Genomic DNA, 27338 nt, shown 5'->3' on the forward strand with positions numbered 1-27338 from the left:
CTAGAAGCGATAAATCGACCCCCGAGCGCTCTCCCGTCGACTCCAGTACTCCAGTGCTGCGAGAGGCGTAGGCAGAGTCGACGGGGGAGTGGCAGCAGCCGACTCACCGCGGTGGAGACACCATGGTAAGTCGATCTAAGTACGTCAACTTCAGCTAAGTTATTTGCATAGCTGAAGTTGCATAACTTAAATCGATCCCCCTCCCCCCTCGCCCAGTGTAGACCAGGTCTTAGAAGCAGAAAGTCTGTGTACCCTGTAGTCAGCTGCAGCAGCATGTGGCATTGGAAAATCCTGACTCCCAGCAGGCATAAGTAGAGTTAGGGTCAGGGAACTGGCTTTGGGGCTTTTCACGTCCAAGAAACACAAAAATGTGTGCACTGACCATGATCCCTGGCGTTTAAAACTCAGACGGTGAACTTGGACCTGTCCAAAAAAAAAATCTGGTGTATTAGTGATAGAATTCTTTAAACCTTATGCATTTTAGAACAATGAGGAGAGGGGTTGCTAAAGGCCATGTGCCTTTCTGAATACACTGAGCATGATTACTGCATGGTCCTGATTTAATAATTTGCTGAGTACTTAGAGAGAGGAAGATTCTCTCTTCCTCCCCACCCACCCTTCCCCCACCCGCATACACACTTGTGGTTTTACAGATAAGATGGTGATTGTGTAACAGTTCAACTGTCCTTCTACCCTGAGATAAAGGAACAGACAGGGCCATGTGAGCCAAGGCCAGGGCAGAGTGATGCTCACATAGCTATGACTTTGTGACTGGCTTAACTTGCTGAATCAGTTTATGACAAGGTATACCCAAACAGCAGCCACAGCTAGGTTCTGCCTACATTATTTTGCTCCAGTCTCCTCGAAATGTCAGGGCAATTGGATTGGAGCGGGAGGAAGGGAGCCAAGTAGCTGTGGAAGGCAGGGTTAGAATCGATGGAAAGAGAAATGGGGGAGATCCATCTCATACAAACCCTAAGCTCTGACAACAGAAAATGATCCTTTTTCTTTCAACAGTCTACTTAATGTCCAGTCTTCCTCACTTCCTGTTAGGTTTTGATTTACCTCTGCACTATTGGGTTCCAGCCAGAAATAGGAGCCTTCTCAAAGGGAAGCCCATTCTCATGTCATTCGTAGCCTGGTTTTGTGGTTGAGAGATGTGGGTGGCTCAGAGAAGCACCCAGATTTGGGGAATTTATTTACATCACTGAATCTTCTGAGGTTTGACCATCAGAAACAGCAATGGCCTTCTCATGACCACCACCACCTTCTTTGAGAATGTTCTCTTCTACTTCTTTTGTGACTGTCTAAGGAACAATATAATTTTGGCCCCTAGTAATCTCATTATGATGGGCTACCCAGTATGGGAACTGTAACAATCTGTATCATGAGTTTTAGGCCCTAAACATAATGAAAGCTTCCTACAGCCAGCCATAAATATGTCTGTGTAATGTAGGGGTTCAAATAAAGGGTTAAGCTTCCTCTAGATTAGGAGTTAATTGTTAAACACACCAGTTTGCAATTGACATTAACCCACCACCTCCTAGTCCTCTCCCTGTTTGGTTTATATCCCCACAGGCTAAGGCAATCGGATATCTGTTGGCAGTTAGCTGTAATAAGTTAGCAGAGGGGTCCTTGGGGGAAAGCTGACCACTCTAATTGCTAGCAGCAGCTGTATGGTTTCTCGCTGCTCACACTTAATGGTAGAGATGTATGGCGTCATGCTCAGCTGTCACTCGTTAACCCGATCTTTCTTTAGTTGTCCAGAGTGAACTTAAAATATGGGAGAGGGATGGGGTGAAGAGAGAGATTGAGAGCTTTTATGCAATCTTGCTGTATAATACCAGACCATGAAGGGCAGTGGGTGAAGCTTCCCCTAGGGGAAGCTTCAAACTTCCTGTCCTGCCTCTTCCACCTGTGGCCCAGCCCGCACTCTACCTCTGGCCCCACCCCTCCCCGGCTCAGCTCGGCTCCCTCCCCACTGGGACCACCTGCCACTGCTCTCACCATGTCTCTCTTCTTCTCCCCACTCCCCCACAAGGTCCCTCCTGTCCTCCACCCCTTTTCCCCGTGAGGTCTTCTCCGCCCACCGCTCCCCCTTGCCCATGTCTCTCCTCTCCTCCACCCCTCTCCCCCACTGGGGCAGGGGGGTGAGGAGGGAGGCAGCAAGCAGCAGTCAGGGGGAGGTCTTGTGGGGAGAGGGAGGGGTGGAGGAGAAGAGGAATGTGGCGAGAAGCGGGGTGGAGTGGAGGGACACGGCAGGCGGGCAGTGGGGGCCTCTGGGAAGGGGCAGAGTAGGGAGCAGAAGAGGTAGAGTGCAGGTGGGTCCACCATTGTCCAGGCATCCAGCAGCCTCCCCGGTCTATTATACCCGCTGCCCATGCATGAGCAGAAATTTACAGAACTGAAAACACTCAAACTTTTTTCTTCTAGTAGGAACAAAGTAATTATCATATCTTGCACTTCTATAGCAGCTTTCCTCAGCGTATCTCAGAGTACTTTCCGACATTAATTAATCAAATCCCGTCTCTTTCCTGAATATATAGAAACATCTAATTCATCGTATCACTTCTCTTTTTTTTTGGTTTTACTAAAACTGTGAGAACAGTAAATTCAGAAAATGTGAAAGAAATAAGAGAAAAATAGATAATGTGAGCATCTAGCTGGACCTGTTTTCCCATATATTTCCCTCTCTACCCTCAGGTCTGCAGTAACGTGATCTACCCCACTTTCTTCTTTCCACTTTGGTTACTAGTTACTAATAAATGGTGTGTCAAAGAAACAGTATAACAGAACTTGTAGAATGCAATAAGCGTTTCACAGATGTCTCCTCAGCAACAGGACTTCTTGATAATAAGAGTTCTGAGAAGAATTGTTACAATTTATACTATCACCATCCACCATCTTATGATAGGTCTGTATGTTGAGGGCAGATTGGAAGCATCTTGATGTCACTTTCAGTATTTTAACGTTTATATTGTGGCAGTGCCTATTCAGGACTCCATGTGCTAGGCATATGGCTATGTGTAAACACATACTAGGAGACAGTGCCTGCCTCAAAGAGCTAACACACTCTTTGTTGTATGATTCTGCATGTATATCAGACTTTGGTCACTTATTCCAGTTTCTATATCTCCTCCTAACAAAAAATCAAAGGTAACAAGGACAGATTGAAAGAAAATATGAATTATAGGAGGAGCTGTTAGCGATATTGATTAAAGGTTGCCTGACACTTTCCATTATAAGACCAGTTTTAATAGCTTATAACTTTGATTGGACTGAAATTTTCCATGTCAGGTGTCTGTCTCAGACTAATGTTTTTAAATTCTTATTTTTTATTTAGAGTTTCGGCTAAAACAGCTCAGCTGTTTCTGAGAATGAGATTGAAGAAAAATACATTGCTTTACCCTTAGTTTAAAAAAACAACTTACAACCATGTAATAGAGAAGTTCTGGTGCCTTTATGCTTTGCAGCAATGACTTGATATTTGGCAGGGTGTTGCTGGGGTCTCAGCTCTAAATTGCAGATTATATCACCCACCTCATTTCACAGGAGTGTTGTGAAGATAAATTCATTAATATTTATGAAGCACTTGGATACTTCAGTGATGAGCACTATCAAATAGCCCATGAGGAAATTAATAATTCTGTGTTCAGAGCAGGGTGTGAATAGTGTGCAATAAATAAAGCCTGTGGCCACACATTGAACAATGAGAAGATAGCTGCTCAGTAAGTAAGCACCATCTGTTCTGGACACTGAAAATTAGTATGTGATCATGCCATTAAGACTGTTTCATAATGCATAAACACAAGAGGGTACAATGAAGGTTTCATAGGCTTTATGGTCCCTCCTCCTCCTCTCTCACCACACACTCTCTGATGATCCCTCCTCCATGCAATCCCTCATGGTCCCACCACCTCGTCCATGCACTCACTTGTGGTCCTTCCTCCTCATCTGCACAATCCCCCGTAAGGTTGTTTCCTCCTCCACCATGCACCCCAATCCCTCATGGTCCCTCCTCCTCTGCCATGCAATCTCTCGTGGGCCCACCTTGTCCTCTTCTGCAACATCCCTCATGGTCCCATCTCCTTCTCCTCCCCCATGTGCTCCTTTGTGGTCCGACTTCCTCCTCTTCCGTACAATCCCTTGTGATCCTTCCTCTTCCATGTGATTCCTCATGGTCCCTCCTCCACTACCTCACAATCCCTCATGGTCTCTCCTTCTCCACACAGGCCTTCATGCTCCCATCTCTTTCTCCTCCACACAATCCTTTGTGCTCCCTTCTCTATATGCATGTGATCCCTTGTGGTCCCCTTCCACCATGCAATCCCTTGTGGTCCCATCTCTTCCTCTTCCACATGATCCCTGTGGTCCCACCCTCCTCCATGCACTCTCTTGTGGTCCATCCGCCTTCTCCCTATGTGGTTCCTCATGGTTCTTCCTCCCTGCAGTCCTTTGTGGCACCTACCGTTAGTTTTCACCCTTGTCACTTTTCTCTTTGTGATGCCTCTCTTATCTCTCCCATACCTGCCCCTACAGAAACCACAGCAGTTCCTTAATGAATAGACCCCAGCCCTTCCCAAGCTCATCAGCCTCTGTTACTGAGGTCTGAATCTTGTGGGGGCTGCCTGGCAGCAAGTGAGCAGGAGCTGCTGCCATCACAGCATTGTTGTATTATCTCATAGAATTAGGGTGACTGCTCATGCATCCCCAGAATACCAGACAGTCCAGTACTTCCAAAAATGGCATGGACCTGCCTGCATGACCCTGCCCCCACAGGTGTGACCTTGAACACATGGAGGATGCTATTTTTAAGAGCTTGCCACCCCCTCCCCCCAGTGTGACCTCATGAGTATGTCTATGATTTAGTCATGAGTATTTTTATTAAACGTCATGAAAATGTGATGGGCAATAAATAAAAATTCCTGGCCCATGACCTATCCTATAACTACCCCAACTAAATCTTGGGGGGGCAGGGGAGCCACTGCTCAGGAGGCCCAATGGCCCCAGCTGCCAGGGACCACTGAGCAGCGGCTGCTCCAGCCACCCCCAGGAGCACTACTGTGGGGGGGACCGTGGGGCTGCTGCTCGGGGAGTGGGGCCAATGCAGCCCAGCTGTCAGGAGCTGCCCTGGAACCGCTGCTGGGAGCTGCCAACTAGCAGCTGCTCCGGGGACCGCTGCTGAGGTGGAAGGTGGAGGCTGCTGGCGGGGGGGAGAACTGCTGCTTGGGCATGGGGGTAGGGCCAGCACGGCACCAGCTGCCGGGGGACATCCTGGAACCACAACTAGGGGCTAATGAGCATCAGCTACTCCGGATGCCCCTGAGGGTTGCCAAGCTGCCCCGGGACTGCTGCTGGATGTGGGGGCAGTGGCCACTGCTCAGGAGAGGGCCAGGGGCTGCTGCTTGAGGGAGGTGGGGGGGCTGCTGTTTGGGGGGGGGGGGCAGGGCCAGTGCAGCACTAGCTGCCGGGAGCTTCCCCAGGACCGCTGCCAGGGCCACCAAGCACCGGCTACTCCAGCCAGCCCCGGGACTGCTGCTGGGGAGGGGAACAGGGACCGCTGCTTAGGAGGCCAGGGGGCGCTGTTCAAGGGTGCTATTGCTTGGGGGTGGAGGCCTGGGCCAGTGCAGCACCAGCTGCCAGGGGCCACCCTGGGGACCACTGCAGAGAACCGCCAAGCTCTGGCTGCTTCACATGCCCCCCCCCCCGGCACTGCTGCTGCGGGGGGGGCCCTGGGGCTGCTGATCAGGGAAGGACCTGGGAGCTGGGGCCAGCGCAGCACCAGCTGCCAGGGGCCACCCTGGGACTGCTGCCGGGGGTCGCCAAGTATAGGCTACTCCAGCCAGCCCCTGGATCACTGCTGGGGAGGCGGCCATGAGCCACTGCTCAGAGGGGGCGGGACGCTGTTCAAGGGAGCCGGGGAGCAACTGGTTGGGGGGGGGTGGGGGGGGCAGGCGGGCATGGCACCAGCTCATGGGGGCTGCCCCAGGACTGCTGGTGGGGACCACCGAGCTGTGACTGCTCCAGTGGCCCCCAGGACCGCTGCTTGTGTGGGGGGTCCAGTGCAGCACCATCCCCAGCCCCAGGCTTGCTGGCAGGGGCCGCCGAGCAGCAGCTACTTGCCCCCGGGACAGTTGCTGGGGGGGGGGGGCCAGGGGCTGCTGCTTGGTGGGGACCGGGGGGTGCTGCTTTTGGGGGGGGGGTGAGGGGCTGCTGCTCAGGGGAGGGCTGGGGGGGCACTGTTTTTGGGGGGGTGAGGGGCTGATGCTCAGGGGAGGGTCGGGGGGGTGCTTTTTGGGGGGCGCAGGGGCACTGCTCAGGGGAGGGCTGGGGGGGGGCACTGCTTGCGGGGGCAGTGACCACCACAGCAGCCACTGCTCGGCGGCCAGCTGCCCAGGCTGCCCGACTAGAGGCCTGTGCGGCTGGCCCCAGGGCCACTCCAGTGTGGCTGTCCCTGGGGCCACCTGAGCAGCTGGCCCCGGAGCAGCCCTGGGGTCAGCCACATTGGCCACTGCAGTAGTCACATAGGTCATGGAAAGTCACAGAATCCGTGACCTCTGTGACAGACAACGAGCTCTACTCATGAACCATGTGTGCAAGGTCACACCAGCAGGGGTGGAGCAGCACATTTGTCAAAATGGCAAGCCATTTAAAAACAAGGACTATCTGCCTTATATGTCCCACAGCACTCCTGTGTCACTCTGTACACAGGATTCAGTAAATGTTCAATATTTCTTTTTATCTTCATCATTTGGCTACCACAGACAGAAACTGAACCGACTACCAAGGGCGACCCCAGGCCTTACTTACTGCTCACCACCCAAAGCCTGCACTGAATGCAGAAATTGGGTGGCACTGTGTAATGTACAGATGCTTTCCCTTTTCTCTTCTCTCTTCTCTCCCTGCTGAGAGGACAACATATCCCTCCCCGCCAGAGCCACAATGTTTGGTGGTTATTATCTAACTGCAAGCCCCAGCCCCACCATTTTGTTGGGGCACCAGTTACAACCTTCCATGCTACACAGTATGCAGTGTATATAGGCGTCTCATTAGACACTGTTTGAGGGTGTTGTGTTAGGAATATTATGGGATTAGGATCTTTGCATCTTCATATTATAAATCCAGGACACATTGGGCATCTTGGCTGCAATTCACCTTGGAGGGCTTGTGCAAAGATCCTTCCCCCCCGCCCCGCCCCCGGTCATGTTCCATAGAGGTTTGTGGAATGCAAGCTACACGGAAAGGTATTTATACCCTGTGTGCTGCAGAGGGCAGCAATGCACCTGGGCCAGGGGATCTAAAATGGCCCTATTGCCCCCCTCCCACATACACACAAGCCATGGGGAGGTGCAAGGGATGCTATTCCAGCTCATAGGATGCAGTAATAGCTGCTGGGAGCTGCACTGCAGACCTGCACCCTGCCTCTGAGCTTGGGGAGTGGATTTTGCACTTCCCCTCTACAGTACCTTTACCTTTGTGTGCTTGAAATGAATTTCACACACAAAGAGCCACGCACATCAGTAAATTAGATTGGTGCACATGGAACCTTGATGGAGGTGGCAGAAGGAGTAGACTGCAACAGGGAGTCTGCTTGGCTGGGAGATGAAGCTGATATGATGGGCAGACTGGGACTTGCTGAGCAGGAAAACCAGGTATGGGAAGTCAATGAGGAATGTGGAGAAGGGGCTGAGAGCCATTGGGATGGAGGTGAAGATTGAGATCAGATTAAGATTTTTGCCTGTAGGTCTTTTATCTGCCTCAGTTATTGCAGAAGTTGGAAGGTGTATAGTGAATGAGGAAGGGGATTGCAGGAAGAGAAAGACTGGTCTCATGCTTAAAGCAGTTGAATGCTGCCCTGGGGATCTCGATTATATCCCTGCCTCTGCCACAGAGTGCCTGTGTGGTGGTGGGCAAATCACGTAACCAAACTTTGTACAGGTGGTCACTAATTATGTGTTCCTAATTTACTGGGTACCCAACTTCAAATCCTGGGGTATGTTTTACAGAAATACTGAGCACTCACAAGAGCTGTGCTTTGAACATATAACAGATTATATAATGCCAAGTACAGGGAAAAATCAAGTCCTCAACTTCTCAAATTGAGTACCCAAAATGAATGAATACTTTTAACTTTAATCTCTCTGTACTCCAGTTCCCCATCTGTAAAATGGTGATAATACCACCTCCTCGTCTGACAGGAATGTTGTGGAAATAAATAAATAAATATTTTTGGAAGCACTCAGATACTATATTGAAGAGCACCAGAGAAAAGTCCATGACTAAATTAATAATTGTCTTTAGAGCAGGATTTGAGTACTGTACAGTAATTAAGATCTAGAGTCACACATGGAACAATGAGGATAAAACAAAACATTGAATGGCTGTTCATTCATTGAACACTGTCCCGTATGTGTGTAATTTATTTATACACATTGACAGAAAAGTCAAAGGAATGAGCTAAAGATGTGTAAATAAGCATCCCCAGGAGCACTGCATAAGAAAGGAAGAACAGTAGCTTAAATACCAGAAACTTGAAAAAACAAACTTGCCCTGAAATTACCTCCTTATTTCTTCCATGTGTTCCTTATCCATCCAGGTGTGATCCTTCTCACACATCTTTGGTTTATGCTTTGGGACATGTTCCCTCCCAATGCTTTCTGTAGGAGACCTGCATGCTAGAATTCCACGCTTTCTTCCAGGAAGTGGGCATTCTTAGAATTTCAGGTTTCTAAACACATTCCTATAACCACCTCTCTGGAGCTGTAAACAAATAGTTTCAGTTATGCTTCATCTCCATCTGACTCCTAATTTCTCACTGTCAGCTTAAAAACCCATCCCAAAAGATGTCTGAATTCTCTCTTATCTAAATGACCCCAAGAGCATTGTGTTAATTCCACCATAGCCTTCCATGACTGACTGAGTCACTAGCCGGAGATCCCAGGAATTACTGATCTGGTGCTCTCCAGGAAAGCTGACTGAAAGTCTAAGGATGAAGTAATATATTTAATATAGAGCAGCCGGCCAGAGACCCCAGCCAATAGGACAAGAAGCAGACAAAACAGGGACCTTTGGACACTCCATCTGAAACTGCAGAATGTTCTCTGACTTTCTCTGCCCTGTGCTGATTGACTGTTTGCTCCAACCCGCCCGGCTCCTCCTCACAATCTCTTCATTTCAGCTTCACTCCACACTTGCTCCTTCTACGCTCTCCTCTCCTGCACTTTTCCCTTTTCTTTCTATTTAGCTGATCCCCTAACTAAACCCTCCCAAAAAACAAAACCAAACAAAATCGTGGCACTAACGTGATCTTTGTTGCCATCACATTGTTCATGCTGCTTGTTTGTTTTCACAATTCCCCCATCCTGTGTCTGTCTTATCTATTTAGACAACACTGTCTCATTGTTTTCCTGTACTCCCCAGCTGGTCTGTCTGTACCCATCTGTTGGGCTCTGGTCTTAGACTTAGACTGTAAACTGTTTGAGGCAGGGAATACCTTTTTTGTTCTGTGTTTGTACAGCATCTATCACAATGAGGTTCTGGCCCATGACAAGGACTCTTAGGCATTATGGTAATACAAATAAATAATAGTAAAAGACAATGTTACCAGACCGTGTCAAAATCAACCTGGCTTCTGTAAGGGAAATAAGAGCCTCTAAGAAGTAAACGGTAATAGATGAAGGTGATACAGTCGGAATCATTTAGATAGATTTTCTAAAAGCTTTTAATAGGTTACATTCTTGGAGACTCTATAGGAAAACAACTAAGTATGGAGCAAGTCTTATCAGGGCAGATTCTAAACTGGTTAAGCAATAGGAAAGTAATAATGGTGACTGATTGTTCCCCAGAATGGAGAGAGATTAATAGTGGAGAGGTCCAGAAGTCATTACCAGCAGTAATAATAAACATGTTACCATGAATGGTCTGAGCAGAACAAGATACTAGGAAAGAAGAGCAAGTTCTAAGCAGAACAGGATAATAGGTGCAGCGTACCATGATGGGCATAGAGAGGCAAAGATGTAAAAGAAGGAAGGAAATTGGAAAGGGAGGCAACTTCTGGAATGAAAAAGAGAGAAAAAAGAGAGCAGGGGAGAAACAGAAGAGAAAAGATGGAAACTGAACAAAAAAGGGAACAAAGGAACAAAAATAGAAGGGACAGATGCATCACTTATGATGTTACTAAAACACCGTAAAAAATGAATTTGTTTGCAACTATTTAATAAACAAATGGTGGTGTGAATTTTTTAAGAGTTCCCTTAGTGCTCCAAGGTCTCAAAAATAATAGTGTGTTTGAGGTACTCACCAGTAGGAACACCTCTGGCTCCTGGCATGACCTGATTGCCTGAGGTTTGGCATACCTATAGCATTTAAGTTAGCTAGGCACTTCACGGGATATGGGGCTTTGGCTGCAGTATCAGGTGTTGTCCACTGGTAGTGGCAGGAAACCTGATTAGATAGATCACTTACAAGGTCTGGCAAATCTTATGCATTTCTGTTAAATGTAAGAGATCTGTCTGCTATGTCTTTTTATTTACTTACCTTCTTCCTCCTCAGAATGTGTCTGTGTTAGAAAATCATCACTGGAGATCCACAATAGGCATGCTTCGAGAATCAAGGCTCCTTGCCCATCTACCAAAGGAAATGACGTAAGTGCCACCCATGTGAAACATGCTGATAAATTCCATGGGAAAACAAACCAGTAGCCTATTTCATTGCTTGACTAAAAACCATAAGCAGAGGGGCCAAAGGCTGATTGTAGGCTGAGTTAGTCTCTCACCCACTCCTGAAGGTGATATAAAGCACATTGGCCTGATAGTGTGGGATGCACCTGGGCTGGGGCATCACTAGCTATATTACCTAAAAGTTTGTCACTCTTGCTAATACTTGCTCAGCTGCACCAATATTAGCATTGTTAGGAGTCCCAATACTGAGAAGGTACCGATGGCCACCCATTGTTTTTGTTTGTTTGTTTTTTTACACCATATAAATTAAACCTACTCAGAGTTAGTGTTAACAATGGTGGGAGACAGAAGACATCGGTCATGTAGATATGCCCTCGGTGTCTCCCACACTACCAGAAGAATGTGCTTCAAATCTGACTGTCTCTCTGAGCAGAGGGAGATGGGAAAGTCAGCAGAAAGAACAGAGACTGAATGTAGGCGGAGCTGACGGTAGCGTGTTGGTTGTTGCTGCAGTTGTTTGTGTGTACCTGTGCACAGTGTTGATCCTTGGGAAATGGATGGAGACAAATTTTTCACACAAACTACCAAGCAGCTCTCCAGTGTTACGTTTTAACCACTGGTGACTTGGGAAGAATGCAAACAGATTATATAGAAAGGACAGGCTTTCTATCCCATTAGTTTCAGAGTAACAGCCGTGTTAGTCTGTATTCGCAAAAAGAAAAGGAGGACTTGTGGCACCTTAGAGACTAACCAATTTATTTGAGCATGAGCTTTCGTGAGCTACAGCTCACTTCATCGGATGCAGCATCCGATGAAGTGAGCTGTAGCTCACGAAAGCTCGTGCTCAAATAAATTGGTTAGTCTCTAAGGTGCCACAAGTCCTCCTTTTCTTTTTATCCCATTAGTAATTTTCTAAATCATCCAATCTCCTTCTTCTCAGTCCTTCTTTAAAGAAATAATGTACAATGCCTTGGCATTTGTGTGGCTGCCAATCTAAAACCCTGTGACTTTGATTCTTCTAGATGCCTTTTATGTTCACCCAATAACACATCCTGCTGTTTCGTTTTCATTCTTCACAATACCTTATGGAAGCTCCTGGGGCAATTTACGCCCACATGATTATTCTGCTACACTTTCTATTCCACATACATCCCATAACCAGCTAAATTGCTGGTCTCCTGCAAGCTATCCCAATGGAGAACAATGAAGTGGACTCCCTCTGCTAGCTGGAGTCATCACATAATACTCAGAAGGAGACAGGCTATGAAGTGGTTTAAAACCATTGATATTCAACAATCCTGTGTTCATAAGGGCTCATTTTTCTTGCCTACAGCCAGGATATCGAACAGCAACTGGGCTCCCTCATCTTGGCAACAGACATCAATAGACAGAATGAGTTTTTGACCCGGTTGAAAGCTCACCTGGAAAATAAGGATCTGAGATTGGAGGATGCACCAGACAGACATTTTATGCTTCAGGTACTTTTTCCCCCCACCCCTTAAAGGAACAGTGTATGTATGTTAGCTCAGCCTCAGGGTACCCATCACCCGCCATCTTAATTGCTTTGGTGCTGTCACCTAACGTGTTTCAAAGCCAGCAAAACCGTACCTCCAATACTTTCCTAGGTACCAGGTGTTATGTTATAATCTGAATATAGCAGATGCGGCAAAGGATCAACTATTATTATTATTCACCTTTTGAGTTGCAGGCCACTTTGTCTCTTGCCACGTCTCTCCCTCCCCCCCCCCCTTGACTATTTCCCCTGTCATGGCAACTGCTGCTTCAGCAGAGGGTAGGAGGCTCAGCTTCTTACTCCAGCCACTGACAATGCTTTTTCACAGAGGAGTTGGCAGTAGGTGCCCGAGCAGTGATCACTTCATTGATGCTCCTAATCTCCATCTACATGGAGGCCACCACTGCCATGGCCGTTCTTCCTCAGATAATGAAAGAACCAAATTAATTTAAAATCAGATGGTCTCAAATTGCTTCTTCTAGCTATACTGCAGTAGTTAATGGTATCTTCAGAATAAGTTTCCACCCATTCCATCACCTTCACTATTAACTTAAAGGTAGCTGTATGCTGCATATATCTGTAGAAATAGCACCACACAAAGCTGCCTGCTCCTAAATAGCTTTTATCATACAAAACACCTCAAGTAATTATCATCAGTTAAAAACAAACTCTAATTGCTGCCATCTTAAAATGCTTTGCTGAGGTACTGCTGGGGTCGGGTGGGGGAAGGAATGATATTCAGGTAACTACTCCTTCAGAAGAGTAATATGTACTAGTTTGCCTGTCTTGCCTCCTTGAACAAAATGTCTTAGGCCTGGTTTCTTCATCGACCACTACATTTAGGCAATGGGTTTGTAACCATGCTTCATGACAGATGGGGCAAAATGATGGTGCAGACTGCAGCATGGGTTCCAGTGGAGAAATCATGAAAAACAACTGCTCTTTCCTGTGAAAATTCATACTTGTCGATTGGGGAAGGGGTGCTACCCATTCCTCAAGGTCCATTGGATTAAACTGACTGGCCTTAATATTCCTTATAAAACATACTTTAGTAGTTTACTTCTTTATACCCATTTTACAGATGAGGAAACTGAGGCTCAGAGAACATACGTGATTTTCTTATGGTCACAAAGCTAATTAGTGTCCAGCCAGAATTAGAATGTAGGTCTCTTGATTTCTAGTCCCATGCCTAAATGACTAGAGCCCACGGTGCCTACAAAATAAATTGCACCCTTTCTCCACCTCGGTTTATTTTCTAGAAAGTAGGTAATGACTCTTACCATAGGTGAGATCTGCAATCCCTATGCCTTTGGCATCTGCACCAGCATTTTGCCCTATCATGAAGTCTAATAATAATCCCATCAACTAGATGTGCTTTGTCCAGGAAGAAAGCACACAGAAGACATTTTGTTTCAAGGAGGCAAGACAGGCAGATTATTGCATATCTTACTCTTCTGAAGAAGCAGCAATTACTTGATTATAATTCCTTCCCTTGCCAGTCCTACCCCAGCTCTACCTCAGCAAAGCACTTTCAACTGCTAGCAAGGTGAAAACATGTCAGGGGCAAACCAGAAGGTCCTATACTTAGCTCAGTAAACAAAAACACAGCTGACCCCTCTGAGCTGACTGTATACACGTATCAAACCCAAGCATTATCAAAGTGATATGTAAGGTCAATCACTGAGACCATAAAGAAGTGATGCCCAAATAGTTTCACACTGGCTTGGCTCTTCATTTCCTTCTCCTCATTGATGGATGCCAAGGCAGGCAGGCAGCAGGAGTCAGCCTGAAGCTTTTGTTGGCTTGCCCACCACCAGTCCTATCCAAGAGGTTCTGCACACTTGGAATGTGGTGCTTCTCTCGTTCTCGCTACTATAAAATGGGGCTCTGAATGAAGGTTTTGTTACAGGCTTGAATAAGTGCTGTTTCCTGAAGCGGCACATTTGGGCAGGGCTCAGTTTCTATAATGTATTCTTGAATCCATCTTGGCAGCAAGCTTGCAGGGCCCAGCAGTTTCACGGCACCTCAGAGTGCAATAAATTCACTGCTGAACGATCGCTAGCTAATAATTTCTTCTCCCTACCACTCTCCTCCTCTACTTTCAGATCGCGCTGAAGTGTGCTGACATTTGCAATCCTTGCCGGCTCTGGGAGATGAGCAAGCAGTGGAGTGAAAGGGTCTGTGAGGAATTCTACCGGCAAGGTCAACCCTCTGATATACTGAATTCTCCTTTCACTTTGTTCTTTAAGGCACTTAATGTGACAAGAGAGAAACTGGCTAATCTCCAGTGGCGTTTGCTCTACAATCAACTACCCAATTCTCCCCTGAAATTGTCCAAAAAATATGATGACAAGCAGAAATGTGCCCTTATTTTGCATGTGATTGGTAAAGAGGGGCAAGAGGAGGAAATGAAATAGAAGAGTGGCGGGTATTTCTTTGATCCGATTGCCCCTGTAAGGCGGTGTCAGTGAGGGTGGTTCTGCTTTGCCTTGAACCTTTAATTAACTGTATAAAATCTGCATCTTCTTCAGATGCCATCTGGTCATTGTTATCCGCTCTGAGCTGAAACCCCCCATGGGTATGTACTGCTCAGAAATTACACCGCCATCACTTGTTTTCCTTTGCTTTCCAAAATATAACTACAATTCCTACCCTTAGAGTGTTACACTTCCTCTTTCCTTCTCCTCCACAGTTGTAGGGAAACTAGACACAGTCCAAACATGCTCGCCACTAAGCCAAGTTCTAACGCAATCTAGGGGGTCTAACTGTAAACATTTTCTAACCCCTACTGACAGCAAAGCTAAACATGGTTTTTAACATGGTAACGACATACCATTTGGCTCCATCTGCACAGGCCAGGCCAGATTGTGCTACAACACAGTGAGGATGTAATGGAATTTAATCACCGTTAAATCCTTTTTTAGTAGTATTAATAGAGCCTAAAGGAAGGAGAGAAGATGGTAGAAGAGCAAGTGTAATGCTCTGGAATACTGAATTTCATGTCCACACTACAAATTTAAACGAGAACTGAGCATGGTTGTCAGCAATAGTTGGCCTTTATAGGCAGTTTCACACCAAAGTAGCCACATAGTGGTAAAAATGCCCACCTCTCATATACTTCATCCTGGGTTTTCTTAGCTGTGTTGTCCCAGAAAGTACAGCTGTCTTGGCAGGTTATGGATGGAGATACATTCAACTCTGATTTCTATGAACCAGAGGATCATCCTGCTTACAGTCATTTCCAGTGACATCTTAAATTGTTGGTTTTATTTGTTTAGGCATGTATAACAGGCCCTGCCTCAGATTTCTAACTGCAGATTTCTATGCGGATCATTGTATGATCATGTTGAGACTTGCAGTCTATCTTTAAAATGGTGATGTCCATCGGGGCATCAAATGGTGATGAAATGTAAGGGTAAATGCAGATTTCAGTTCTCCTAGGATTTTCTGTTCCATCCGTACTATAAGGAATAAAAGATCATATTCAGTATTGCCAAGTGGCAAAAATGTTGTTCTCCTTTCTTTTTGGTAGGTGATCTGGAACAAAAATTTGAATTAGAAATAAGCCCTCTTTGTAATCAGCAGAAGGACTCCATACCAAGTATACAAATTGGTGAGCTTAACTTTCATTCTTTTGTCTTTCTCCTCCCCCCTCCACCCCAAAGGTGAAACACAAGCTAAGTAGAAAATAGATGTGTAGTTTTGGACCAGAAACTTCAATAACTCCAGGAGTAACATGGGATGAAAATAAAAACCATTTGCCAACCAAGCCAGATGAACCAAGAGCAAGGCTGAGTGCAGCCGTAATGTAAACAAGCAGAGGAGTGACACAGTGGCAGCACGCAAGGATGAATGGTCCTCAGAGAGAAGTTCAGACAGTTGCAGCATGATCCCACTTAGTGGAACATGCCACTTGTTTGCTGTGATAGTCCTGAGTGAAGTAAAGAATTTCATGAAATCTTTTACCTTTTTAGAGCCTCCCAGTCAAACTAACTCAATCCCTGCTTCCCATTCTCACCTCCCAGAAAAATTCCCTCTAAATACTCCATAATCCAGTACTCATGCTGCAATGAGCATGTAATCTAGTTAGTGAGCCAGTGGAAGATGGTTTCTCAAGGACTCTGAATGAATCATTCATTGTTTTCCGTGAGTTCTCTAGAGCCCTAATTTCCCCCCTTTCCTTCTTCCTCCAAGTTCTCACACTGCAACCATGCTCCGCCAAGACGAGCTGGCTTTCCCTCCACCACAAAAACTGAATTTGCGGCCTCCACAGCCCTACCATCCCAGAAAGTGGGCTGAAGGTTAAGCTCAGGCTCTAGTGCACTGTTTGTAGACCACCCCAGAAGCCCAATGGTTTATTTTTACTGAGTGTTTTCAAAATGCACCTCGTTTCAGACAATGTGTTTGACTGAGCAGTTGAGTAACCTTTCAGATACTGTGCCAAACATTCACCATTGAAGAACTGTGTTATTTAAAATGTGTTTGCTCCTTCTCCAAGCCATGGAACACATGAGATGGAAACAAGTTTAAAAACATGATAGTAAATAACTGGTGGTTTTGAATCTCCCTTTGTAATTGCTTTGGGTTGGGCAATTCTGATTCACTCCACCACTGAGATCAAGTTCATCTTAGCTGATATGAAACATTGCTTTGGAATAATCTTTTCCTACAGAGCAGCAGCATTAGTAACAGATTTCACAGAGTGAAGTTGCAACGGACCTTTCTAGATTGTGAGATTCCCATAGGGAATACAAATAATTAGGTTAGCAATCTTTAAATAAGGCAATACTAGAAAGACCAAGGGACATTCAGCTCTTCACATTGGGTTCAGACCGTACACCTAATAGCACCATTGGTTCCAGCAGGCACCGACACCCAGCAATGATTTTAGTTGTACCAGCCCTTTCCCAATGTACATATCAGGAGTTATTACCTTCATGAGATTGGGATTATATATCAGTGGCAACATTCAGGCCTATAGGTTTGCTTGTCCAAAACATTGCTTCACTTTTTCTTTAGGGTGGTTCTTGCTTATCAGATGTGTGAGAGGCAAACCTCTGAGAAAGCCACCAGATGCTAGAAAACAAAGAACCGGGAGTCAGAAAACCCAGGTTCTAATTCTAGATTTGACCCTCGCCTTTTCCGACCTTTGACCTCCTTGGGCCTCAGTTTCCCTATTTGTAAGGCAGGGATAACCATAACTATTCATGTGTGTGTTATAAGGAGTAGTAAGTGTCTAAAGCCCTTTTGGGTCATTAGATGCCAGGTGCTAACTACCTTTATTTTTCTTATTTCAGTGAAAGTTAGAGCCTTTTTTTAAGAGGCTCCGATTTCTTCTCAAATTGAGTTTGTGAAGATAAGTGAGGGACGGAATACAGTACTGGCAGAAATATATAAGCAAGGAGCTCAAAAGTATACATATACACATAGTTTACTGAATTATATATAAATTAATATTCCAGAATGTCACTTACTGTGAAAATGAGTAAATATAATAGAAAAACAAAAAAGATATATTGATATCTTTTTAAAATACAGCAGAACATCTCTGATCAGCACTACTTCACACAATATGGTGTTTCCCCTTGTTTCTCAGCTAAGACGAACAGGAAAGTGCTATAGTGCATTAGAATATTAAGACTTGATTGGTGATATGTGTAATACTTCTGAATTGTAGTAAATGTTTTATTTTGTAAAAGTAAACTACATAGCTGTAGCTCACGAAAGCTTATGCTCAGATAAATTGGTTAGTCTCTAAGGTGCCACAAGTACTCCTTTTCTTTTTACATATGTCTGATGAACACAGCACATTTTATGATGCGTTATGTTTGCATTGTGTTCGTTCATTTATTTACAAAATTATTTTAATCTGCAGTGGGTCTCCCGGTCACCAGTGCAAATTTATAAACATCTCCAATGCTGCATTATTACACAACCAGTGCCCTAGCTTCAGGAGAAACTGAAAGCAGAACTTTAGTTTAACAGCCTACTTCTGAGATCAAACTGCAGTCACGGCCTTCATTTGTTTTCTCTTCTATCTAAAGTGATTTTGGTCATATTAAAAAAAGTATTAAATCGTCCTCAGTTAGAGATGTAATTAAAATATTCACTCTCCCTGTGCGCACTTTTGCCACCATAGCTGCTGCAGGGTGAAAAGTGAGGTGGATGATAAAATCCCTCTCTCTAGTCATGGCTTAGAAAAGTGCTACCTTCCCAACATTCAGAGACACTAGATCATTTCCACGTTATAGGCCAACATACAGCTCTAGCCCACGATCCGGGTATGCACACTGCCATACACAAAAGGCCCACTCTGTGACCTTTTAATCCATTCTATGTTACAAAAGCCCATAGCCTCTGACTAAACAGAACCAAAACCCAAAACATTAATTGTGCTGCTGCAGCTCTTTCCAAATAAGAGCATAAGTTCATTTCCGACTCAAGGATTTGCACTTGGACTAAGCTTTGTAAATAACTCCATTAATGTACAGCTCAGAACCAGACCATAAAAGTCCTGATTCACACGGTATACACAAATACACATTCAGTGAAACCTATCTTGAGCAACCATTCAAGGGAAGGATAAAAATCAGCTGCTTAAAAGAAGTCGAATATAGGTAGAGTAGAATTGTGCACAGTAAGTGTGAGAATATTTGAGAGAGATTTCAGGACAGGAGGTTGCCTAAAAAGGGTGTTGTCTTATACATGTTTCAATTATTATACAGACAGAGCCAGCCAATCTGAGTTTGCAATGGTCCTAGAGGATACATATTCCACAACCCTCAGTTTAAGGGTCTGAGTTAGTGGCTGATTTGTTATTTGTCTCTGGGGTTCTGTGACTTTGTTCACTGCCCTTTAACCACCCAAACTGCAGGGAAAGGCATTTGGTGAATGATACTGCTCCTTACGTGTCTTGTCTCGTGTTTCCCCAGGTTTCATGACCTACATCGTAGAGCCACTCTTTGAGGAATGGGCCAAGTTTACAGGAGATACTCCCCTATCTGAAAATATGCTAAGCCATCTCAGGAGGAACAAGGCCAAGTGGAGGAGTTTGCTCCACAAGCAACACAGCAGTTGCAGGAGCAATGACCACTCAGGTCAAGTGACTGAAAATGAAGAGCAGACTTTAAATGAAGGTGACATCCCATAGTGCCAGTTTTAACTCTTCCTTATAGTACTGCTGTCTCTTCTTTGTTAGTCACAACAGTAAGCCAAATCGTAAGGACCTGCAAGGCCATCATCAGCAATGTGGAAAGGGAAGAAAAAGGGAAACAGAAACTATAAGGGTCCTCATGAATAAACCCACCCTACTTCTGGGTTTTAAATCTGAGCTCCTTTGAATTCACTCCCTCCTCTTCCTTATCCTTCTACATATATCTGAAGCCATTCATCACTTCTGATCGTTAACTGCTTGAATAAGGAACTCCGTTCAGAAGTGATGAAGCTGGGCCACTAAGTGGCTACCAACTAATGGGGAGGATTAAAGAGAAAGCACGGGAGATGCCAACATATTTCATTCACCCTGGCTCATATTGTGACAGGTAGCTATATATAGGCCCACAGCGCCATGCACCGTTTTAAGTCTGGCAGCTGGACTGCGCATTAAACCACCAGCATCTTCAGAACTCAGAGGACATTGGCTGAGTGAGAGTGCACAGAGAAGAGAATCTCATTATTTTAATAATTAAAATAATTAAAAAACCTTTTTAACTTTTGTATTCTGTGCACTAGACAACAGATCTAGAAACCTTGGACCGAGGTTACTCTATGTACATACAACTCAAGCGGGACAAGGCTCATTTGGTTAATCATTTTTATGCCACTTTAGATAAGAGATGGACATCTTCTCACTGTAGGGAACTGCAGTCCCTAGCAAATGAAAGGGAAGGTGTTGTATAGTCTAAATCTTTGCAACATTACCAGATCTATCTTTTTGATGACTCTGTTTCAATGACATGTTTGTATCCATGTGTACATTTTCTGTAAATACAAAGCGCTACTGATTCCCATGCCAAAATACTGAAGTATTATGGGATTGCTACCTGTATAAACAATGGCACTGTGAACAGAATACTGTTAGTTTTAATACAAGAGAAAGCATTTGTAAATATGGTATAGAGTTTATTAATACACTATTGTTTGCAGATAAAGGCCTTAACTTTTAGCATCCTTCACTGCTAGCTGTCCAAATCATAGCATCTGAACTCTCTTTCCATTTTCAGGTTTCAGAGTAACAGCCGTGTTAGTCTGTATTCGCAAAAAGAAAAGGAGTACTTGTGGCACCTTAGAGACTAACCAATTTATTTGAGCATAAGCTTTCGTGAGCTATAGCTCACTTCATCGGATGCATACTGTGGAAAGTGTAGAAGATCTTTTTATACACACAAAGCATGAAAAAATACCTCCCCCCTCCCCACTCTCCTGCTGGTAATAGCTTATCTAAAGTGATCACTCTCCTTACAATGTGTATGATAATCAAGTTGGGCCATTTCCAGCACAAATTTTCTCACCCCCCCCCCACACACACAAACCCACTCTCCTGCTGGTAATAGCTTATCTAAAGTGACCACTCTCCAGCAGGAGAGTGGGTTTGTGTGTGTGGTGGGGGGAGGGGGTGAGAAAACCTGGATTTGTGCTGGAAATGGCCCAACTTGATTATCATACACATTGTAAGGAGAGTGATCACTTTAGATAAGCTATTACCAGCAGTGGGGTGGGGGGAGGTATTTTTTCATGCTTTGTGTGTATAAAAAGATCTTCTACACTTTCCACAGTATGCATCCGATGAAGTAAGCTGTAGCTCACGAAAGCTTATGCTCAAATAAATTGGTTAGTCTCTAAGGTGCCACAAGTACTCCTTTTCTTTTTCCATTTTCAGCTTTCCAGCAGAGGTCATAAAAGAATGAAATTTGTCAGGGCATTTTCTGGAAACTTCACATGCATTCCATATGAACTCATATTGTTTAATCCATGGCATAGTGCACACTCAGTCTAATCAGATGCTTCACAAAGCCTGAAGATATTTTTTTTTAAACCACAGCAATCTATTTTACAGTTCAAACTGGTAAACATGGAGTCATGAGTTTTAATTTTTATTAAGTAGAAGAGTAGCCCACAATGCCAGACACACCCAAGTGAGGGTTGGTGCTGGTTTTGATCCAGGCATTCTGGCAGTTCTAGATTCCATTTGCTTTCTCAAATGATGCAGAACTGTAATGTCATTTTTAATTTATTTTTTAGTCTTTAGATAAGTTTTTAGGTATTTTCCCCCATCTTAATAAAAATACTTTCCCCAACTTTTATCATTTTTAAATCTCACATAATGAGTTAAAATAGGTTGTAGCCAATCTAGTAAGGTCCTGATTAACTATTACTGGCAGTAGTTATATGGGAGCTTCCCCTTCTCACTTCCAATATTTTTGAAAGTTATGCATTGTAGCCTATCCCATAAATATCCTCTGTTGGGACATTCATTGGAACCTGTTCCTTAAGTTCCTCCAGTCAGATGAGACTTCAGCCTGGGGCACTAACTCGCGTTAGTCAAGTGTGTGTTTGTAGTGTGTTACTCTGATAGCAAGTGCAATGCTGTGACATAACTATTTTTTCTACTCAAAATTGTGTCAATCTTATTTAAAGAGTTTTCTCTTAGAAAGTGGTCCTCCATTTCAGGCTCCATAGTAGTACAATTGTATTGTGTGACATGATTGCCTTGGAGAGAGAGCAACATAGGCCAACCCAGTTAATGTTAAATTTATAGAGAACGTTTGAAAATGATAGGTAATAAGGGATATTTTAATTATAAAAAGGATAAATGATGTTGTTAGGGGTAAAATTTTCATACTCATAAGAGATCCAATCAATTAAGGGCATAATCTGAGTTTTAGTAAAGAAGGATATGCATGTAATGAGTAATACATGTGTAGAATCAATTGGTGGAGAAGGGGACTGAAGCATATAGTGAAGTACAAAGTTGAAATTTAGATAACACTGGAAAGATGGAGCATGTTGGGCCAGATAGCTTGGTCCTCTCCTATCATTGTATATTGTGTGGCAGTAGATAATGGACAATGAGAACATTTTTCTTCCTCAGGCCTTCCAAGCAGGACACACATCACATTGCAGTTTGCTATCTGATCTTACTAACAGTGCCTGCAATTCAGGGAGGGAGGAACCACTGCTTAAGTAGTGGAACAAGAGTATGTTCCCTTCCAAAACATAGTTGTTGCCTTTTCAACCATTGCATCATCTGTGATCAAAATAAATGCCCCTTCTATTGTTTGTACTGCTGCCTTCTTTTAGGGACCTATTTTTCCTCCTGATACTCCATAGGTTTAGAATAAGTCAGGACATGTGTTGCTCATAACACAAAGCCCTTGAAGGATAAACAGCACTTTAGAAGATGGGCAGGTTTTTTAAGTATCTCCAGAAGTGGGAAAGATAATGCCCCGTCCCTTTTGTTTGTTTTTAATTATAAATGTAAACCTCTCTCCAGTTATCTTGGAAGAATTTTTTTGTAAGCTGTTCTATAGCCTTTGAATGAAACAAGTCTATTCAGTATTGTATGTTGCCAGCTGTTTCTGTTGCTACATGCTAGTCGAGATAGTCAGATCATTGTGGCATTTCATACTTTAATTTGCTGTTCTGAGGAGTTTGTAGAAAATAGATCCAGGGGCAGATCTTTGCACCCTCAGAGGTCTGCTATGATGTCCACAATACAATCTGGACTTTTGTTATTAGCACCTAAAATCTGATATTCATGTCAACCCTTATAAAGTTCCTAACTACTTTAAACTAAAAAAGCTGCTCTTAAAAATTTTTCATGAAACTGAAATGCACACACCTGCAAAGTTGCAAACAATAACCTGTACTAGTGAAACAATACTTGAAAGGAATTCAGGCTGGCTTCAGCACCTACCTAAATGACATGTAAATCAAAGGAATTATACTAGCCATGGTCTATCTAAGCCAATTTGCCTCAGGTGCTCGAGACCAGTTCACATCAAAAGAGGGCTGTGAAGTGAGCCCTGGGAGCAGGTGCCTGCCACCCAGACAGTTTTGGGTTCTGTGCTGAAAAGCAGGAATTCTGGGTGAGTTCCACCATTTATTTTCCCCATGGAAGATGTCTGACTGCATTTGATGCACTCAGTTCAACACCACCAGCAACTAAATATACACTGTTGATTCTTGTGTTGTATATTGTCTTGTTTGGAGCACAGAAATACTTGTAAAACTCCAGGCTGGGAATGGGGCAATAGAATGAAGAGGTAGGGAAAAATAAAACATTTGCACAGAAGAGGAGGATATGGACTTTTGTCCCATTAGCTGCATTTGACACTTTATAGAAGACCTATGTAAATTAATTCTTACTTCTTCTAAGAGGGCCTATTAGGGCTGCACAGCTCAAGTTCAAGAGTTTTCCAGTTGGGTTCACTTTTTAGAAGCACATACTGAAAAGAGCTCTCAAACATACTGCTACACAAAAAATATAGATCACTTATCTTGGTTAAAACCCAAATTTGTTTTCTTAATAGAAAGATTATGTACTGCCATAGATGTGAATGCTGTAATTAAAAATTAATTAAAGCAAGGGAAATAGTTTAATTAGACTATTAGCCTTGATTGGTAAAGCATTTAAGCATGTTTTTTGCTGTATGAGAGCCTTAAATAGAAGCAGAGGATCAGCATTTAGACCACTAATGAAAGCAATACAGAAGTAAACATGCAAGAGAGAGAGACACATCGTGGCAGGTCACTGTTTTAGCCCAAGACATACTTCATATTTTAGACAAAACAAATGTAAGAGAAGTAGACGAGTTACAGTAGCAGCCAAAGGACTCATTAGCAAAACACAATCTTGTAGGCCACTATGCACAACATGGTTGAAGAAAGAGAGTAGATTTAGAATTCATGTCAGCAGAGTTGATGACTGGACAAAAATGACAGGCGCTGGCTTGCCTTCGAACTTACTGTGGATTGTGGAGCACCTCAAGGCTTCAGATAAAACATGATTTAGCTGAAGGAGGCAGCCTACAGATGCGCATTGAAAAGGCTATAGCATAAGCTTCGCAAGCCCCGAAACACAGCAAGATTGGTCAGCCTTCTCATGCAGCACAACAAAAGGAGAAGTGACCGGCTGTGTGTTAAACCAGCTAGGACTGTACTGCACATTGTTCTTCAAACAACACCTGCCCAAAACAATTACCGAGCAAGGGTCAAACCAACCAAAAAGGGGCCTATAGTGGAATAGACGGCCTACTAGCCCCTCTTTTCTTTCTATGATTGTTTTAACTTATGCAGTTCAGTCAGCCTATCTTGTAAGGTTGTATGAAAGAAATTCCATGTGCACCACTAGCAGCGCACTAAATGAAGTGGACCATCTTTCACACTGCATCTCAGACACTTCACTAGCCCTCAGGGTTAGTAGACTCAACCGTCTAAGTCAGCCAAAACCAAGAAAAAAGCCAAACAGCTGTAGTGGGAGCAGCGATCCCAGACCACCCCACAAGCTGTAGCAGGGCTGACTTTCATCAGGCCAGTCAGGCCGCATTCCAACCACAATTTAGTCCCTGCTGAGAGACAGTCTGTGTCACTGAACTGAGCTGGATATAAGATGGTCCCTTTTGCCTGACTTGTGCCACAGAAGATCAGTACTTGTAATTCATTGGTAATTATGCATAAAGGTTAGTCTGATGTTAATTTTGTTTTTACAATAGAAGATTAAATCTGAAATAACCAAGCATGCAAATACAAAAATGAAAAAAAATTTAAAAAAAGAGGCAAGCTGTACTGCAAGAATGTGTACTTTCCTGTTGGTGCAAACAATCATTTATTGCTATAATCCATCCTATATTTTAGGTACACAAACTTTTACATGCAGAGCATAAAAAGTTTGACACGGATGTACAGTATATTCTGTTAATCTTTGAACACAAAATTGTATAGACATGTCATGTTTATTGTAAAATGTATTACACAGCCATACAGATACTTAATACAACTATATGAGCTAAATCCTGGTGCCAGTGAAATCAGTTGGACTAGGATTCTGCTCATGTGTGTGTGTATGTGCACATCATGTGTAACAAGCTGAAAGGAAGTAACAGATTGTGTGAAAATTCTGTGACTGCTATGCAGTGATGCCAAGAATTAAACGAGAGATTTAACTGTATCGTTTTTGTTTTACATACTGCTGTAAGTATTCATCGTGTCAAAGGATGACAATAAAAAGAATCACAGAATGACATGGAGCTGAAGTTTATTGGTAGAAGAAACAGTTGTCTGTGAAACATTTGCTTAACACTTGCTAAAATTTTCTGACTTGACAAGGCAGTCAGAATTCTTCCTCTCCCTCCCACCCAACCTCCTGGACCACCCCCAGCCACTAAGCTACCAATTTACCTGTATATTGTTTATGGGAAACACAGTGGCCCAAATTCATCCCTAAAGTGACTCCATGTACTTAACTGTAATGCACCAGAGAAAAATGTAGTCAATTGTTTCTGTGTTTTTGTCCCAAAGATGTAATATGTGGATGTTCAAACAGGGCTAAATGTCCAGAGTTACAACAGATAGTAATAAAGTGAGAGCTTTGGAAGGGAGGGGAAAACCCTCATGCTTAAGCCAATCTTTAACCATTACAGTCTAAAATTAGGGGGCAGATTAGGTCACATCTACCTACTGTGGAGTTTCTTGCACTTTCCTCTGAAGCAACTGAGGCGACACACTGTCAGAAAGAAGCTACCTGCCTAGCTGGACTACTGGGCTGATCCAGTAGGCAATTCTTATCTTCCTATTGTAAGGAAATGTGTCACTAACATGTATGGGTAGTTCCTGTTGCACAGGCTTTTGACATTTCACTGATTCTTAAAATACATCAGTAAATGTTCACTGGTGCTTTCAGTTTGTACTTGTATAACTAGCTAATAGGTGCATGTGTGCAAATAAAATACAGATTGCGGGAGGACAAGTAGGTCTGAACTAAAGTCCTACTCCCCTTTCTACAATAGACCCAGTTTGATATCTTGAGGCAAGCTTTAAGGCTTAGGACAAATCATAATTTATTTCTGGTAACCCAAGGCCAAATATCAATCAAGTTGCCAGATCATGAGTATGCTAGAGTAGCTCTGGGACCAGATTCTGTAAAAGATACATAAAGACAACAAACCAGGCTCTTTCAGGTATTTCACAGTAAGTATATTTGATTAAGTTCAGTCTTTATAGAAAAATAAATGTTGGGAATATGACATGAAAAAAAACTGAAAATGACACCAAGGATTATTTTGCTGAAATTTGTTTTTTGTGGGTGGGTGGATAGGAATGTGTGTTTTAAGAGAGCAAAACCACTGACAAAAGACTAAGGAGATCTCCACTGCTCCTGGAAGTTACCTGTACTAACATGTAACTTGCTTTAATGGTCAATGGCCTTTAATTATGTTATTCGATTCAATTATGTTAAAAATATCTCCAGTACTTCAACTCAAGAGCTTGGGAAGGGACTGGGGTGAAGAAAGGGAGCAAGAATTGTGGCAACCACAAGTCTAAGAAGGAGTTAAAGCAAAAATACAGCTCTGTATAATCAGCTGGCTGTTTCAGTTCCTAGTATTTACATAATGATCTGTAAGTTTAAACAGAACATAAGCTCAGGAATGCAGTATTTCATCCCTCACTCCATAAAGTAGCAATAAACTTCTTTTTTACATTTCACTGATGTATTAAACATATTCCTTTGTACTTAATACCTACACTAACATGCCCTTCTAACAATAGAAACAGTGCATAACTCTTATAATAGAAGCAAACAAAGTAACATAGAATACACTCTCGTAACATTCAGTCATGCCTTAAACAACATACCACTGAAGGAGAAGAGATAAACACCTTAAGAACCACTCTCAACAACTGAAAACACAAACTTGAACTCTCATCACATATTATTGCCCTGTGTCCATATACCCTTTCCAGCAGACCCATCCGTACAAGCCAAATATATAATGTTGTATTTATCTCAATATAACTTTGGAAAAAGCAGTCCTCTTACTGAGCACGTCTCTCGTTTAAAAAATCCTGTCTTGTCATCATAACACGGAGACTGTCTAAGTGGGTCAGGGTCCATCTTTTTGACTCCCACTTCTCCTCCAGCATTAATA

The 27338-nt window shown here is 43.6% G+C and overlaps 1 protein-coding gene across 5 annotated transcripts in view; it reads left to right on the plus strand.

The window, feature by feature from the left end:
• PDE7B (phosphodiesterase 7B) overlaps positions 1 to 25435 on the plus strand; it is a 277534-nt gene extending 252099 nt beyond the window's left edge. For 4 of the 5 annotated variants that reach the window (XM_027820564.3, XM_043542966.1, XM_007058062.4 and 1 more), the window contains 5 exons: positions 10552 to 10643; positions 12013 to 12157; positions 14298 to 14394; positions 15725 to 15805; positions 19125 to 25435. In XM_027820564.3, the coding sequence (XP_027676365.1) occupies positions 10552 to 10643; positions 12013 to 12157; positions 14298 to 14394; positions 15725 to 15805; positions 19125 to 19342 (633 nt within the window). In that variant the 3' untranslated portion in view covers positions 19343 to 25435. The remainder of the gene's footprint in view (positions 1 to 10551; positions 10644 to 12012; positions 12158 to 14297; positions 14395 to 15724; positions 15806 to 19124) is intronic. The other variant, XR_006289612.1, reaches the window with a different exon arrangement.
• The last annotated feature ends 1903 nt before the right edge of the window (positions 25436 to 27338 follow it).

The sequence above is a fragment of the Chelonia mydas genome, chromosome 3 (assembly GCF_015237465.2).
Source record: "Chelonia mydas isolate rCheMyd1 chromosome 3, rCheMyd1.pri.v2, whole genome shotgun sequence".
NCBI classification, from domain to species: Eukaryota; Metazoa; Chordata; order Testudines; family Cheloniidae; genus Chelonia; species Chelonia mydas.